General features: G+C 47.3%; 1 protein-coding gene across 2 annotated transcripts in view; it reads left to right on the top strand.

Moving 5' to 3' along the window:
* The first annotated feature begins 1884 nt into the window (after window positions 1-1884).
* The window catches only part of telo2 (TEL2, telomere maintenance 2, homolog (S. cerevisiae)), a 51487-nt gene continuing 37314 nt past the window's right edge, over window positions 1885-16057 (top strand). For both annotated transcript variants that reach the window (XR_011887331.1, XM_072269224.1), the window contains exons 1-6: window positions 1885-1966; window positions 5558-5898; window positions 7834-8105; window positions 9834-9902; window positions 10985-11132; window positions 12160-12262. Coding sequence is in view for 1 of the 2 variants with exons in the window: in XM_072269224.1 (XP_072125325.1) it covers window positions 5570-5898; window positions 7834-8105; window positions 9834-9902; window positions 10985-11132; window positions 12160-12262 (921 nt within the window). In the remaining variant the exon portion in view is untranslated. The remainder of the gene's footprint in view (window positions 1967-5557; window positions 5899-7833; window positions 8106-9833; window positions 9903-10984; window positions 11133-12159; window positions 12263-16057) is intronic.

Raw genomic sequence — 16057 nt, 5'->3', positions numbered from 1 at the left:
TGGATTTTAAATTGAAGTGACCTCCACTGTGCCACAGAGAACAACTGCCGGCTGTGAAATCAGACCGAACAACCAAAAGACCCACAACCACCTACGGCACCAGAATACGTGGATCCCGGATCGGGCTGTACCGCTGCCGAGAACCCACCAATAAACAGCCCTTCACCCTGATGAAGGGTCTCAGTCCAAAACATTGACTGTGTACTCTTTTCCATAGATGCTGCCTGGCCTGCTGAGTTCCTCCAGCATTTTGTGTGTGTTGCTTGGATTTCCAGCATTTGCAGATTTTCTCCTGTTTGTGGAACAATCTCTTCATACTCAACTTGAGTGATCGCAGTACAACTCAGATTTTCAGCAAACCTTCCCACACAAGTTGACTTACAAGTTTACTTTCTTAGAAGTTTGTGTAGGTTCAGCATGTCATCTAAAACTTAGACAAGGTGTGTGTGGAGAGAAAATTGTCCGGTTTCATCACAGCCTGGTATGGAAACACCAATACCCTTGAATGGAAAATCCTACAAAAAGTAGTGGATACGGCCCAGTCCATCACAGGTAAAGCCCGCCCAACCGTTGAGCACATCTACACAGAGTGTTGTCGCAGGAAAGCAGCATCCATCATCAAGGACCTCACCATCCAGGCCATGCCCTCTTCCCACTGCTGACATCAGGTAGAAGGTGCAGGAGCCTCAGGGCCTACAATATCAGGTTCAGGAACAATTATTACCCCTCAACCATCAGGCTCTTGAACCAGTGGGAATAACTTCACCCACCCCATCACTGAACTGTTCAATGTTCTCAATATTTATTATTATTTTTATTCTTTTGTATTAGCAGTTTGTTGTCTTTTGCACATCAGTTATTTGTCCGTCCTACAGTCTTTCATTGATTCTATTGCATTTCTTGTATTTACTGTGGATGCCCACAAGAAAATGCATCTCAGGGTTGTATATGGTGACATACAGGTACTTCGATAATAGTTACTTTGAACGTTGATATATGTTTGTTGCGTCATTTATAGACCCTGTAAGTGCAAGTGCTACACCTGTCCCTACACCTCCTCTCTTGCCACCATTCAGGGCCCCAAACAGTCCTTCCAGGTGAGGCAACACTTCACTTGTGAGTCTTCTGGGACCATCTATTGCATCCAGTGCGGCCTCCCCTACATCGGTGAAACCCGACGCAGATTGGGGAACTGCTTTGTCGAGCATCTCCGCTCCATCCGCCACAACGGACAGGATCTCCCGGTTGCCACCCACTTCAACTCTGCTTCCCATTCCCATTCAGATATGTCCATACATGGCCTCCTCTACTGCCATGATGAGGCTAATTTCAGGTTGGAGGAGCAACACCTCATATACCGTCTAGGTAGTCTCCAGCCCCTTGGTATGAACATAGAATTCTCCAGCTTCCAGTAATTCCCTCCCCCTCCCTTCCCCTATCCCTATGTCACTCTGCCCCCTCCCCCAGCTGCCTATCATCTCCCTCATGGTTCCACCTCCTTCTACTACCCATTGTGTTTTCCCCTATTCTTTCTTCACCTTTCCTGCCTATCACCTCCCTGCCTCTCCTCTCCCACCCCTTTATCTTTCCCCTTACTGGTTTTTCACCTGGAACCTACCAGCCTTCTCCTTCCCACCCTCCCCCCACCTTCTTTATAGGGCCTCTGCCCCTTCCCTCTACAGTCCTGACGAAGGGTTCCGGCCCGAAACGTTGACTGATCGTTTCCACGGATGCTGCCCGACCTGCTGAGTTCTTCCAGCGTGTTGTTAGTGTTGCTTTGACCCCAGTGTTTACCTATAGACCCGCCTCCGCGCCGGGATGACGTCAGCGCGCAAGCTCCCGCGTGTTCGAGGAGTGCGCAGGTACGTCACGTGGTCGTACGAAAGCCAATGAGATCGGGTCGGCCGTGAAGCCGCTTGGAGGATTTTGGTCGGCGGTTCTGTCTAGAAATCTCCTCTCGGCTGAGGTAAAATCTTCGGCCGAACCCCGCAGCCGCATCCCGCGGGGTTCCCTAGCGCGCTGAAACTGTGGCAGCAGCCTGAGGGAGGGATGGAGGGAGGTTGATATGGAAGGAGGGAGTGAGGGGAATGGGAGGGGATGGGGGGAGGTTGATATGGGGCTGATGGAAGGAGAGAGTGAGGGGAATGGGAGGGGATGGGGGGAGGTTGATATGGGGCTGATGGAAGGAGAGAGTGAGGGGAATGGGAAGGGATGGGGAGGTTGATATGGGGCTAATGGAAGGAGAGAGTGAGGGGAATGGGAGGGGATGGGGGGAGGTTGATATGGGGCTGATGGAAGGAGAGAGTGAGGGGAATGGGAAGGGATGGGGAGGTTGATATGGGGCTAATGGAAGGAGAGAGTGAGGGGAATGGGAAGGGATGGAGGAGGGTGATATGGGGCTAATGGAAGGAGGGAGTGAGGGGAATGGGAAGGGATGGAGGAGGTTGATATGGGGCTAATGGAAGGAGGGAGTGATGGGAAGGGATGGAGGGGGAGTGAGGACGGCAGGGCTGGGAGAACGGTGGAGAAGTGGGGAACAACGGGAGAGAGGAATCGGGCAAGGTGTGAGAGAGAGAGAGAGAGAGAGAGAGAGAGGTTCTCTGGCATAGAGCTGATCTTTAAAAGGCAATGCCTCCAAGGTGACATCCATCATTTAAGACCAGCACTATCCAGGACGTGCCTTATCATCAGGGAGGAGGGACAGGAGCCTGAAGACCCACACTCAATGTTGTAGGAACAGCTTCTTCCCCTCTGCCATTAGAATTCTGAACAATCCATGAGCCTGCCAAGAAAACATTTTAAAATCCATTCTCTGTTCCTTTCTGATTCAGTAGGATGACATATTCACGAGCAAAGGAGCTTCTTCCCCCTCACTCCCCTTGTCCCTATCTCCAATCCTTTGCACTAGTCGTGACCCAGCCTAAGAGATTCCCGCCTCAAAGAAATTGTCCCTTTTTATACCCTTCAACACCACTTTTTATCTTGCAACCTTCAGCCCACAACTTTACACACAAATCAAAAATAGAGCTAGCAGGTGTGCATTAGGGAAAACATTCTTCACTGGTATCTAACCCTACTGATGTGCATTCAAAATGGGTGCAAAACTTATGTTGTGCCAGCCTTTGAACTTACTCAAAGATCAATCTAACCCTTCCACTACAGTATAGCTCTCCGATTTTCTATCGTGCATGTGTCTACAATTCTCTTTAATGTCTCTAATGCAGTGTGCCCCAACCACCGGGCTGCAGACCGGTACCAGGCCTCAAAGTATGTGCTACCGGGCCGCGAGGAAACGATATGAGTCAGCTGCACCTTTCCTCATTCCCTGTCACGCACTGTTGAACTTGAACATAGGGTTGCCAACTGTCCCGTATTTGCCGGGACATCCCGTATATTGGGCTAAATTGGTTTGTCCCATACGGGACTGCCCTTGTCCCGTATTTTCCCCGCTAAGGTAGAGTGTTCCTATAAAACTTTTCATGCCCAGATGGTGTAAAGCAAAGAAGCAATTACCATTAATTTATATGGGAAAAAGTTTTGAGCGTTCCCAGATCCAAAAAATAACCTACCAAATCACACATAAAACCGAAAATAACACTAACATGTAGTAAAAGCAGGAATGATATGATAAATACACGGCCTATATAAAGTAGAAATAATGTACGAACAGTATAGTCGGGAAGATGAAGGCAAAACTGATTTATGGGAAAAAAATTGGCACGTCTGCACATGCGCACACAGGTGCTCGCGCAAGGCTTCATGGTCATTGTTTGCGGTACAGCGTCCCGGGATTTGACTGCTACTTTTGTCCCTTATTTGGGAGTGAGAAAGTTGGCAACCCTAACTGTAAAAGACATGTTGAGGTGAGCTTAACCCTATTTGAACACCCCCCCCCCCCCCCCCGATTGGCCGGTCCACAAGAATATTGTCAATATTAAATCGTTCCGCAGTGCAAAAAGGTTGGGGACCCCTGCTCTAATGTATCTGCCTCCTGCACCACCCCTGGCAACAAGTTTCAAGCACCCCCCACTCTGTTTTAAATAAGCCCACCTCTGATATTAGATTTTCCTCCAGTCACCTTAAAATGATGCCCCCTCGTGTTATCCATATCCACCCAGGGGAAAAATTCTCTGCTATCCACTGGATCTTTGGTTCTCATAATCTTGTACACCTCTATCAAGTCACTTCTCATCCTTCTTTGCTCCAGACAGAATAGCCCTAGCATGCTCAATCTATCCTTGTAAGACATGTTTCTATATTTGTATCCCAAACCTTAAAATTCCACAGAAAATTTCTGAAGCAAGCCAATGTATAGGGTGAATAAAGTTGATTTTTGATTTAATATGCAAGTAAGGGGCCCAACATCAATTGCTATGCTACGCACTGAGCAAGCGCTTCCAACCGTAAAGCCAACATGGGTGCTGCGGTCGTGTTGTGGTTCATGCCATATTATTATAGCTCTGGGCTTCGGAGTTCAATCCCGGTGACCTGTGAAATTAATGGGTTTTCTCCAGGTGCTCCTGTTTTCGCCCACAGTCCGGAGACTTACGGTTAGTAGGTTAATTTGTCAATAGCAAGATTAATTGTCCTGGGATTAGACTAGGGTTAAATTGGTGTTAAGGGTGGTGCAGCTCGAAGGGCCTATTCTGTGCTATTTCTAAATAAAAATAAATCATCCTCTCTTATTACCAAATCCATATTTAAGTCACGTCAATTGGAATTTATTGTCCTGTGCATAACTACAGTGAGGCACAGGTATAATGAAAAACTTGCAGCAGCATCACAGGCACATCAGTACAGACAACCCTCAGAACATAAATTATACAGAGAGAGGGAAAAAAATGAAAAACAATACACAAAGTCCACTGTAGTGCAAGAGGTGGTCTGTAGAGTTCCATTTCTGAGTTAGGATACGGTTATGCAGGGTGTTTGTAGGAAAGTAGCTGTTCCTGAACCTGGTGCTGTGGGGCTTCAGGCTTCTATGCCTGCTGTCTGACAGTAGCAGGGAGAAAAGGCATTACCAGGATGATGGGAGTCTTTGATGATGAATGCTGCTTTCTTGCAGCAACACCGCCTTTAGATACTGTCATTGGTGGGGTGGGCCATGCCTGTGATGGACCGCTGTGTTCACTAATCTGCAGTGTTGGAACTGCTTAACCACCAAGCTGTGGTGCAACCAGCCAGGATATTTTCAGCACTGCATCTATAGAAGTTTGGAAATACTTGGTGATGTGTCAGATCTCCTAAGAAAGCCGAAGCACTGCTTTCTCTTTACAGTCCTCTATCATTTATGTTCTGAGGGTTGTCTGTACCGATGTGCCTGTGATGCTGCTGCAAGTGTTTCATTGTACCTCTGCCTCACCGTACTTGTGCACATGACGATAAATCCCAACTGCCTTAAATACAGATTTCAATCTAAAGTTGGTTGGTAATAAAGGAGAGGATGATTTATTTTTATTTAAGTGATACAGTGTGGAATAAAACTCCTTTGTGGTATTAAACCATTACAGTTTGTCGGTTAGAGGCTGGTTTTAGTTCACTCTACTTGCTCTTCTAGATCCTGTCACCAATGGAGGCTGAAGTTCTACAATTCCACAGCTTTGTCAGACAAGCCCTGAGGACCCTGTCCTCCTCCAGGGATGGCGCGGAAATCACACGCACCTTGCAGGCGATGAGGCAGTACCTGGAGCCGACTGAGGGAGAATGCTCACCGCAGAGCCAGGAATTTTTAAAAATGCATTACTCCCGGTTCCTGCAAGTGCTAGTCAGTAATCTGCAAGCTGATTGGCTACGGCTGTTGCCTGACAACCAGCAGAGGGAGCTATTGGATGGGTTCTTCCTGAATGGCCCTCCACACCATGCCTACCTGGTGCTGCTGGATGCCGTCACCTTGGCCAGGTAACCCTCCACCAGGGCAGCACCCAGGTACCCTGCCCCTTGTCCATGCTAGGGGCCTTCCCATCCGGGAATCAGGCAGTGCAAGGCTGGCTGTCGTTGCTGGGTATGTGTCTGGGATTGGATCCGGATCCACACACCGTCCATCAGTGGGATTGTGTCTGGATCTACACTCTGTCCATTGGTTGGGAATGGGTTCCAGGATTCAATCTGGATCCACATTCCATCCATCGGTGAGAATGCAGTCTGGGATTGAATCCAATCTACACTCTGTCTGTTGGGTGGGAATGGGTTCCAGGATTCAGCCTGGATCCACATTCAGTCCATCGGTGGGAATGTGGTCTGGGATTGAATCCAGTCTACACTACTGACTCTCACAGCTATCTGGACTATTCCTCTTCTCACCCTGTCTCTTGCAAAAATGTCATCCCCTTCTCGCAATTCCCCCGTCTCCACCACATCTGCTCTCAGGATGAGGCTTTTCATTCCAGGACGAGGGAGCTGTCCTCCTTTTTTTTAAAGAAAGGGGCTTCCCTTCCTCCACCATCAACTCTGCTCTCAAACGCATCTCCCCCATTTCACGCACATCTGCTCTCACTCCATCCTCCCGCCACCCCACTAGGAATAGAGTTCCCCTTGTCCTCACCTACCACCCCACCAGCCTCCAGGTCCAACATATTATTCTCCGTAACTTCCGCCACCTCCAACGGGATCCCACCACCAAGCACATCTTTCCCTCCCCCCCGCCCCCACTTTCCGCAGGGATTGCTCCCTTCACGACTCCCTTTTCCATTCATCCCTCCCTACTGATCTCCCTCCTGGCACTTATCCTTGTAAGCGGAGCAAGTGCTACACAAGCCCTTACACTTCCTCTCTTACCACCATTCAGGGCCCCAGACAGTCCTTCCAGGTGAGGCGACACTTCACCTGTGAGTTGGCTGGGGTGATATACTGTGTCTGGTGCTCCCAATGTGGCCTTCTATATATTGGCAAGACCCGACGCAGACTGGGAGATTGTTTCGCTGAACACCTATGCTCTGTCTGCCAGAGAAAGCAGGGTCTCCCAGTGGCCACACATTTTAATTCCACGTCCCATTCCCATTCTGATATGTCAATCCACGGCCTCCTCTACTGTCAAGATGAAGCCACACTCAGGTTGGAGGAACAACACCTTATATTCCGTCTGGGTAGCCTCCAACCTGATGGCATGAACATTGACTTCTCTAACTTCCGCTAATGCCCCACCTCCCCCTCGTACCCCATCCGTTATTTATTTATATACACACATTCTTTTTCTCCCTCTGTCCTTCTCACTATACCCCTTGCCCATCCTCTGGGTTTCCCTCCCTCCCCCTTTTCTTTCTCCCTGGGCCTCCTGTCCCATGATCCTCTCATATCCCTTTTGCCAATCAGCTGTCCAGCACTTGGCTCCATCCCTCCCCCTCCTGTCTTCTCCTATCATTTCGGATCTCCCCCTCCCCCTCCCACTTTCAAATCTCTTACTAGCTCTTCCTTCAGTTAGTCCTGATGAAGGGTCTCGGACCGAAACGTCGATTGTACCTCTTCCTTGAGATGCTGCCTGGCCTGCTACGTTCACCAGCGACGTTGATGTGTGTTGCTACACTCTGTCCATTGGGTAGGAATAGGATCCAGGATGCAACCTGGATTCACATTCAGTCCATTGGTGGGAATGCAGTCTGGGATTGAATCCAGTCTACACTCTGTCCATTGGGTGGGAATAGGGTCTAAGATCGGATCCGGATCTGCACTCTGTTGATTGGTGGGGATGTGTTGGGGTTGCATATGGATCCACACACTGCCTGTGTGTGGGAATGCATTCTGGGATTGGATCCTGATCCACACTGTCAGATGGGAATGCATTCTGGGATGGGATCCTGATCTGCACCCTATCCGTTACTGCTGGGTTTTGTGTTGCAGCCCGGGCTTCCGGCAGAACCGGAGTGTAGAAATCTTGGAACGGTTTCTTCGGGAACACCGGATGGCTGAGCTGATCTGGGAGGTGAGTCAAGATGGCGAACTTCCACAAACAGACCGTGAGCCTCTGCTTGCCAGAATCACTGCTCTTCCAGATCACATGGCTAACAAGCTTCAGGAGAGAAACCGGGCAGTGTTCTACCCAGAGAACTACTACCCACTGCTGGGCCACGAGATGCTGTCAGCCCTGGAGAGGGTCAGACAGCGACTGAGAGGTGAGAATCTGATGGAACAGGAACTGGTTTAACAAGTAGAAGCAGCCTTCACTCCAAACAGGAAAGCCCTAGCTCACTTAACCTATCCTTGTAAGACAAGCTTCTACAGTCATATGCCAAACCTTTAATGTATAAGTAAGGGACCCAAAATCAATCACTGTGCTGCACACCTGATCAAAGGCTTCCAGCCACAAAACCAATCATAGAGAGAGCACTGCAGCACAGAAACAGGACCTTTGGCCCATCTAGTCCGTGCTGAATTATTAATCTGCCTAGTCCCATCAATCTGGACCATAGTCCTACATACTCCTCCCATCCATGTACCTATTCAAATTTCTGTTAATTGAAATCAAACCCACCCACATCCACCACTTTTACACTGTCACCACCCTTTGTGTGAAGAAGTTCCCTCTCAGGTTCCTCTTAAGCATTTCACCGTTCACCCAACCTGAGTGGAAAAAGCCTTCTTGCATTCACCTCTCAGAATCTTGTATACTTCTATCAAATCTCCTCTTATTCTTCTATGCTCCAGGAAGTGAAGTCCTAATCTTTTCAATCTTTCCCTATAACTCAGGTCCTTAAGTCCTGGCAACATCCTTGTAAGTTTTCTCCCCACTCTTTCAATCTTATTTACAAACCAAATCTTATTTATTGACCAAAACTATACACAGTATTCCAAATTAGACCTCACCAACATCTTATACGACTTCAACATAACATCCTAACTCCTGTACTCAGTATTTTGATCTATGAAGGCCAATATGCCAAAAGCTTTCTTTATGACCCTATCTATCTGTGATGCTACTTTCAAAGAAATATGGATCTGTATTGCCAGTTCCCTCTGTTCTACCTTACTCCTCAGTGCCCAGTCGCTCACTGTGTAAGTCCTACCCTGGTTGTCCTCACATTTGTCTGCATTAAATTCCATTTGATATTTTTAAGCCCATTTCTTCAACTGGTCCAGATCTCACTGCGGACTTTGATAGTCTTCCTCATTGTCCACTATGCCCCAATCTTGGTGTCATCCACAGATTTGCTGATCCAGTTGACCACAATAAAAAGCTTGTTTGCAAGAGCATCACAGGCATGTCGGTACAGACAACACACAGAATATAATTTATAGTAGGCCGTGATGTGAGGTAGAAAAAGAGAGTGCAAAAGCAGTATTTGTGGAATTCATTGCCACAGACGGCTGTGGACATTCTTGATTAAACAGGGCATCAAAAGTTATAGGGAGAAGGCAGGAGAATGGGGTTGAGAGGGATAATAAATCAGCTATGATGGAGCGGCAGAGCAGATTCAGCACTACATGGGCCACCACAGAGGCCTCGTGGTCAGTGCAGCACTATTACAGCTTGGGACTTTGGAGTTTAATCCCGCCGTCCTCTTTGAAGAGTTTATTCGTCATCCTCGTGGAATGCGTGGGTTTCCTCATAGTGCTCTGGTTTCTTCCCACAGTCCAAAGATGTAACAGTTAATAGATTAATCAGTAAATTGTCCTGCAATTAGGCTAGGGTTAAATCAGGAGTTGCCGGCAGTACAGCTCGAAGGGTTGGAATGCATCGTGTGCTGTACTGTCCTATATTCTATGTTAACCTGACTGGAGTGTACAAGTTGGGAGCTCAAGTCTCTCACTGACACTGGGAGTGTAGGCTTGGGACAGGGGTTCATTCTGTCTTATGCTGGGCAGTTAGCTGCCGGCCCCTGACTTGCTACCTTCTCTTTCAGGCGGTTCGGACAGTTCCCTCTCCTTCGTCTCTCAGCTATTGGGGAAGGTCTGCGTTCAGGGACACACTGGTGAGTCTGAGTCACTCCGCCGGGTGACTTCCATCACAATCATATTTATTATCGCTGACGTGCTGTCAACGTGTTGTCTTGTGGCAGCAGAATATTGTAATACATAAATATGTACTATAAATTACAATAAGAATACATAAAAAGTGCAGAAAGAGAGTAAAATAGTGAGGTAGGGTTAATGGGTTCGTGGATCTGATGGTGGAGGGGAAGAAGCCGTTCCTGAAAGGTTGTGTGTGTGGCTTCAGGCACCTACCACCTCCCTGATGGTAGGAATGAGAAGAGGGCATGTCCTGAATGGTGAGGATCCTTAATGATGGATGCTGCCTTTTTGAGGCATTAAGAGGTCCCTATCATCCAGGGTGCAAGAGGTTCAGCTAGTACCAGGGGTCTGGTCTTGTTGAGGGTATCCCTGTACCTGGATAGGCTTAACCACTCCCTGCAGGAGGGCAAGGGTTGGGACGGTGAGGTTGGACTGTTTGACGGGCCCAGGAAGTGCCTCGAAGAAGCGGGATCCTAAAGTGAAGAATTGGCGGAGCTCTGTTTGAGGCTGTTAATCCTGGTGTTTTTGCAATCCAGAAGTTCCGAACTCAAGAATCAGACATAAAACTTGTTGCTTACATCCCTTTGGTGTTACAAAAACAACAAATGAAAGAAGAAGGGAAAACAAAAATATCATATTTTACAAAACCTGGCTCTGACTAATAAGATAACAATTAATCTATAAAACAACCAGATTCAAGTGATGTAGGACCGGCTACAGAATTCCTCCTGTGCAGGGCGAGTCAGGGAAAGGCCAGTTACACAGTGACCTGGGACACTGTGAGGGAATTCCTCCAGTGTGGGAGGATCCCGGGAAAGGCCAGTTACACAGTGACCTGGGACACCTCTAAGGAAATTAGCAATTGCTTTCTCTCCCAGTATAAATGTAAGGCCTTGCTCTCCCCACACACAAAATAATGACTTCCCAGTTCACTGCTGGAGCCCCATGTAATGTCCCTGGATGGGGGGGTGGGGGTTGAGCAGACACCACTTGGCCCATCGAGCCCACTTATCCTGCTTCTGATTGGCTCCTGTTTCCTCAGATGATGTTCTGGGAGTGTTGGTGCCCGAGCTTGCTCTCCTCACCCAGTCGGATTGCATCTGGCGGCGGATCTGCTGGCGGTTGGTGGAGTGTGTACCAGAGCGTTGGATGGAGAGCGTGCTTTCTGGCATGGTCCAGAGAGCGGAAGGGTGAGTCCAGGGAGGGAGGCTGCGGGGCCAAGGCAGAGATGTGAGCATTGGTGGTTTGGCAGCAGAAGCTCTCAGAGCTGGGGAAGGGGTTGGGGTACAAGGGGCAGCAATTACCCAGGAGTCATAGTTAAATTTATCACAGCACAAATATGCACACAGTAACATAGCAGTTAGTTCGATACAATAACAGCTCAGGGGAGTTCTAGAGTTTGGAGTTCAATTCCAGTGCTGCCTATAAACAGTTTGTATATTCTCCCTCTGAAACGGGTGAGATTCCTCTTGGTTAGTAGATTAATTGGTCATTGCAAATTCTTCTGTGATTAGGCAAGGGTTAAATAGGTGGGTGGAGGCGCAGCTCATTGGGCTGGATGGCTCTGTTCCATGCTGTATCTCTAAAAATTATACATAATGTCACCATATACAACCTCATTTTCTTATGGGCATTCACAGTAAATACAAAGGGAAAAAAACCAATGATAATAGTAAACAAATAAGCAATAAATATCGAGAATGTGAGATGAAGAGTGCTTCAAAATAAGTTCATAGGTTGTGAGAAAAGTTCAGTGATGGGGAATGAAGTGAGGTTTGGTTCAAGAGCCTGATAGTTGAGGGCTAATTCTTCCTGAACCTGGCGCAAACAACAGATTGTCTGGGCCACCTTGCTCAGCACCATGACGAGGAGTGGCCGCTGAGAGTGGTGAGCTGTCGACAGCATGAAGCTGCACTGGGGGAGGTGTCGTGTAAAGGAGCAACGTGCTGTTTAATCGGCCACAGTATGCAGAGAGCGCAGCACACTGTAGGAGATGCTGTGTTTGTGTGCTTTTATGACCTGATGACCAAAATGCCGACTGCTTATTCCCCTCCATAGTTGCTAACTGACCTGTTGAGAGTTCCTCCAGTATTTTGTGTGTGTTACTTTGGATTTCGTATCTGCAGAATCACTTGTATTTATGATATGTAGCTGTCGGTGGGGAGGGTCGCCAGGAAAGGGCCATCACTTCCTTATTGTCTCCCCTTTTCTCCTCAGTCCCGAAGTATTATCTCGGTTGCTAGGCAGTATCGTTTTGAAGAACAAGAAGGCTGAGTTTCTCCTCACGCATAAACTCCTTCTCTTACAATATCACCATAAGGTGGGTGTGGAGCAGGCTGGGTACTGGGTCTACAGAGGATGGAGCTGGGGATGAGGTTTTTTGTGTGCTAATACTAATTTTTGTGACTGTGTAATTGTAACTACATGTGTTATGTGGGATGTATGTACTGTGTTTTGCACCTTCGTCCCGAAGGAGTGCTGTTTCATATAGCTGTATACACGTGTCCGTTTGAATAACAATTAAACTGGAACTTGATCATGCCCCGGGATGCATGTATTGCCCTTTACGACCTGCCCTTGAGGAGGGGCTCCCACAGTGACAGTGGAAGTTCCTGGAGGTAGACCTAGTGAAGGTGATGAAAAGGGGGATATATTTCCAAGCCAGGATGATGGGTGGGACAGCACCAATGACCAGGTTTCGATTCCTGCCACTGAATGTGAGGAGTTTGTATGTTGGGATATAGTTGGGATCACAGAGACATGGCTCCAGGGTGATCAAGGATGGGAGCTCAACGTTCAGGGATATTCAATATTCAGGAGGGATAGACATGAAAGAAAAGGAGGTGGGATGGCGTTGCTGGTTAAAGAGGAGATTAACGCAATAGAAAGGAAGGACATAAGCCGGGAAGATGTGGAATCGATATGGGTAGAGCTGCGTAACACTAAGGGGCAGAAAACGCTGGTGGGAGTTGTGTACAGGCCACCTAACAGTAGTAGTGAGGTCGGAGATGGTATTAAACAGGAAATTAGAAATGTGTGCAATAAAGGAACAGCAGTTATAATGGGTGACTTCAATCTACATGTAGATTGGGTGAACCAAATTGGTAAAGGTGCTGAGGAGGAGGATTTCTTGGAATGTATGCGGGATGGTTTTTTGAACCAACATGTCGAGGAACCAACTAGAGAGCAGGCTATTCTGGACTGGGTTTTGAGCAATGAGGAAGGGTTAATTAGGAATCTTGTCATGAGAGGCCCCTTGGGTAAGAGTGACCATAATATGGTGGAATTCTTCATTAAGATGGAGAGTGACATAGTTAATTCAGAAACAGAGGTTCTGAATGTAAAGAGGGGTAACTTTGAAGGTATGAGACGTGAATTAGCTAAGATAGACTGGCAAATGACACTTAAGGGATTGACGGTGGATATGCAATGGCAAGCATTTAAAGGTTGCATGGATGAACTACAACAATTGTTCATCCCAGTTTGGCAAAAGAATAAATCAAGGAAGGTAGTGCACCCGTGGCTGACAAGAGAAATTAGGGATAGTATCAATTCCAAAGAAGAAACATACAAATTAGCTAGAAAAAGTGGCTCACCTGAGGACTGGGAGAAATTCAGAGTTCAGCAGAGGAGGACAAAGGGCTTAATTAGGAAGGGGAAAAAAGATTATGAGAGAAAACTGGCAGGGAACATAAAAACTGACTGTACAAGCTTTTATAGATATGTAAAAAGGAAAAGACTGGTAAAGACAAATGTAGGTCCCCTACAGACAGAAACAGGTGAATTGATTATGGGGAGCAAGGACATGACAGACCAATTGAATAATTACTTTGGTTCTGTCTTCACTAAGGAGGACATAAATAATCTTCCAGAAATAGTAGGGGACAGGGGGTCCAGTGAGATGGAGGAACTGAGCGAAATACATGTTAGTAGGGAAGTGGTGTTAGGCAAATTGAAGGGATTGAAGGCAGATAAATCCCCAGGGCCAGATGGTCTGCATCCCAGAGTGCTTAAGGAAGTAGCCCAAGAAATAGTGGATGCATTAGTGATAATTTTTCAAAACTCGTTAGATTCTGGACTAGTTCCTGAGGATTGGAGGGTGGCTAATGTAACCCCACTTTTTAAAAAAGGAGGGAGAGAGAAACCGGGGAATTATAGACCGGTTAGCCTAACGTCGGTGGTGGGGAAACTGCTGGAGTCAGTTATCAAAGATGTGATAACAGCACATTTGGAAAGCGGTGAAATCATCGGACAAAGTCAGCATGGATTTGTGAAAGGAAAATCATGTCTGACGAATCTCATAGAATTTTTTGAGGATGTAACTAGTAGAGTGGATAGGGGAGAACCAGTGGATGTGGTATATTTGGATTTTCAAAAGGCTTTTGACAAGGTCCAACACAGGAGATTAGTGTGCAAACTTAAAGCACACGTTATTGGGGGTAGGGTATTGATGTGGATGGAGAATTGGTTAGCAGACAGGAAGCAAAGAGTGGGAATAAACGGGACCTTTTCAGAATGGCAGGCGGTGACTAGTGGGGTACCGCAAGGCTCAGTGCTGGGACCCCAGTTGTTTACAATATATATTAATGACTTGGGTGAGAGAATTAAATACAGCATCTCCAAGTTTGCGGATGACACGAAGCTGGGTGGCAGTGTTAGCTGTGAGGAGGATGCTAAGAGGATGCAGAGTGACTTGGATAGGTTGGGTGAGTGGGCAAATTTATGGCAGATGCAATTTAATGTGGATAAGTGTGAAGTTATCCACTTTGGTGGCAAAAATAGGAAAACAGATTATTATCTGAATGGTGGCCGATTAGGAAAAGGGGAGGTGCAACGAGACCTGGGTGTCATTATACACCAGTCATTGAAAGCAGGCATGCAGGTACAGCAGGCGGTGAAAAAGGCGAATGGTATGCTGGCATTTATAGCAAGAGGATTCGAGTACAGGAGCAGGGAGGTACTACTGCAGTTGTACAAGGCCTTGGTGAGACCACACCTGGAGTATTGTGTGCAGTTTGGGTCCCCTAATCTGAGGAAAGACATCCTTGCCATAGAGGGAGTACAAAGAAGGTTCACCAGATTGATTCCTGGGATGGCAGGACTTTCATATGAAGAAAGACTGGATGAACTGGGCTTGTACTCATTGGAATTTAGAAGATTGAGGGGGGATCTGATTGAAACGTATAAAATCCTAAAGGGATTGGACAGGCTAGATGCAGGAAGATTGTTCCCGATGTTGGGGAAGTCCAGAACGAGGGGTCACAGTTTGAGGATAAAGGGGAAGCCTTTTAGGACCGAGATTAGGAAAAACTTCACACAGAGAGTGGTGAATCTGTGGAATTCTCTGCCACAGGAAACAGTTGAGGCCAGTTCATTGGCTATACTTAAGAGGGAGTTAGATAAGGCCCTTGCGGCTACGGGGATCAGGGGGTATGGAGGGAAGGCTGGGGCAGGGTTCTGAGTTGGATGATCAGCCATGATCATAATAAATGGCGGTGCCGAATGGCCTACTCCTGCACCTATTTTCTATGTTTCTATGTTTCTCCCTGTGACTGCATGGGTTTCCTCCAGGTGCTCTGGTTTCCTCCCACAATCCAAAGGTTAGGCTTAGTAGGTTGTGGGCATTCTGTATTGGCACCAGAAGCATGGTGACACTTGCGGGCTGCCCCAGTATATCCTCAGACTGTGTTTGTTGTTGACACAGACAATGCATTTCACTGTGTTTTGATGTGCATATGACAAATAAAGATTATCATTTATCTTCAAAGGTAAAGATCAGCTTTATTTGTCACATCAAAACGTACAACGACCAACAGAATCCAAGAATGCGCTGGGCAGCCCACAAGTGTTGCCATTCTTCCGGCGCCAACTGCTTAATCTCTCCTAAGTAAAGACCCACATTGCCAGGAACCTGCCTGGTGAATGTTGGTGCACTTCCTCAGTAGGAAGCCTGTCCAGAAACTGGATGTGCTAATCCAGGAGTGCGTGACTCAAGATCAATTTAATTGGGTGTGATAGTACCCAGCAGTGGCACTGGCTGTACTTTGGCAGGTCCTACCATTCCCTGCACCATTCTGTATTTATTTTTATTTTATTTAGAGATACAGCGCAGAAC

This window comes from Mobula birostris, chromosome 9, assembly GCF_030028105.1.
Source record: "Mobula birostris isolate sMobBir1 chromosome 9, sMobBir1.hap1, whole genome shotgun sequence".
Lineage (NCBI taxonomy): Eukaryota > Metazoa > Chordata > Chondrichthyes > Myliobatiformes > Myliobatidae > Mobula > Mobula birostris.
The sequence above is the reverse complement of the archived record's forward strand: the minus strand, read 5'-3'. Positions and strand labels throughout refer to the sequence as shown.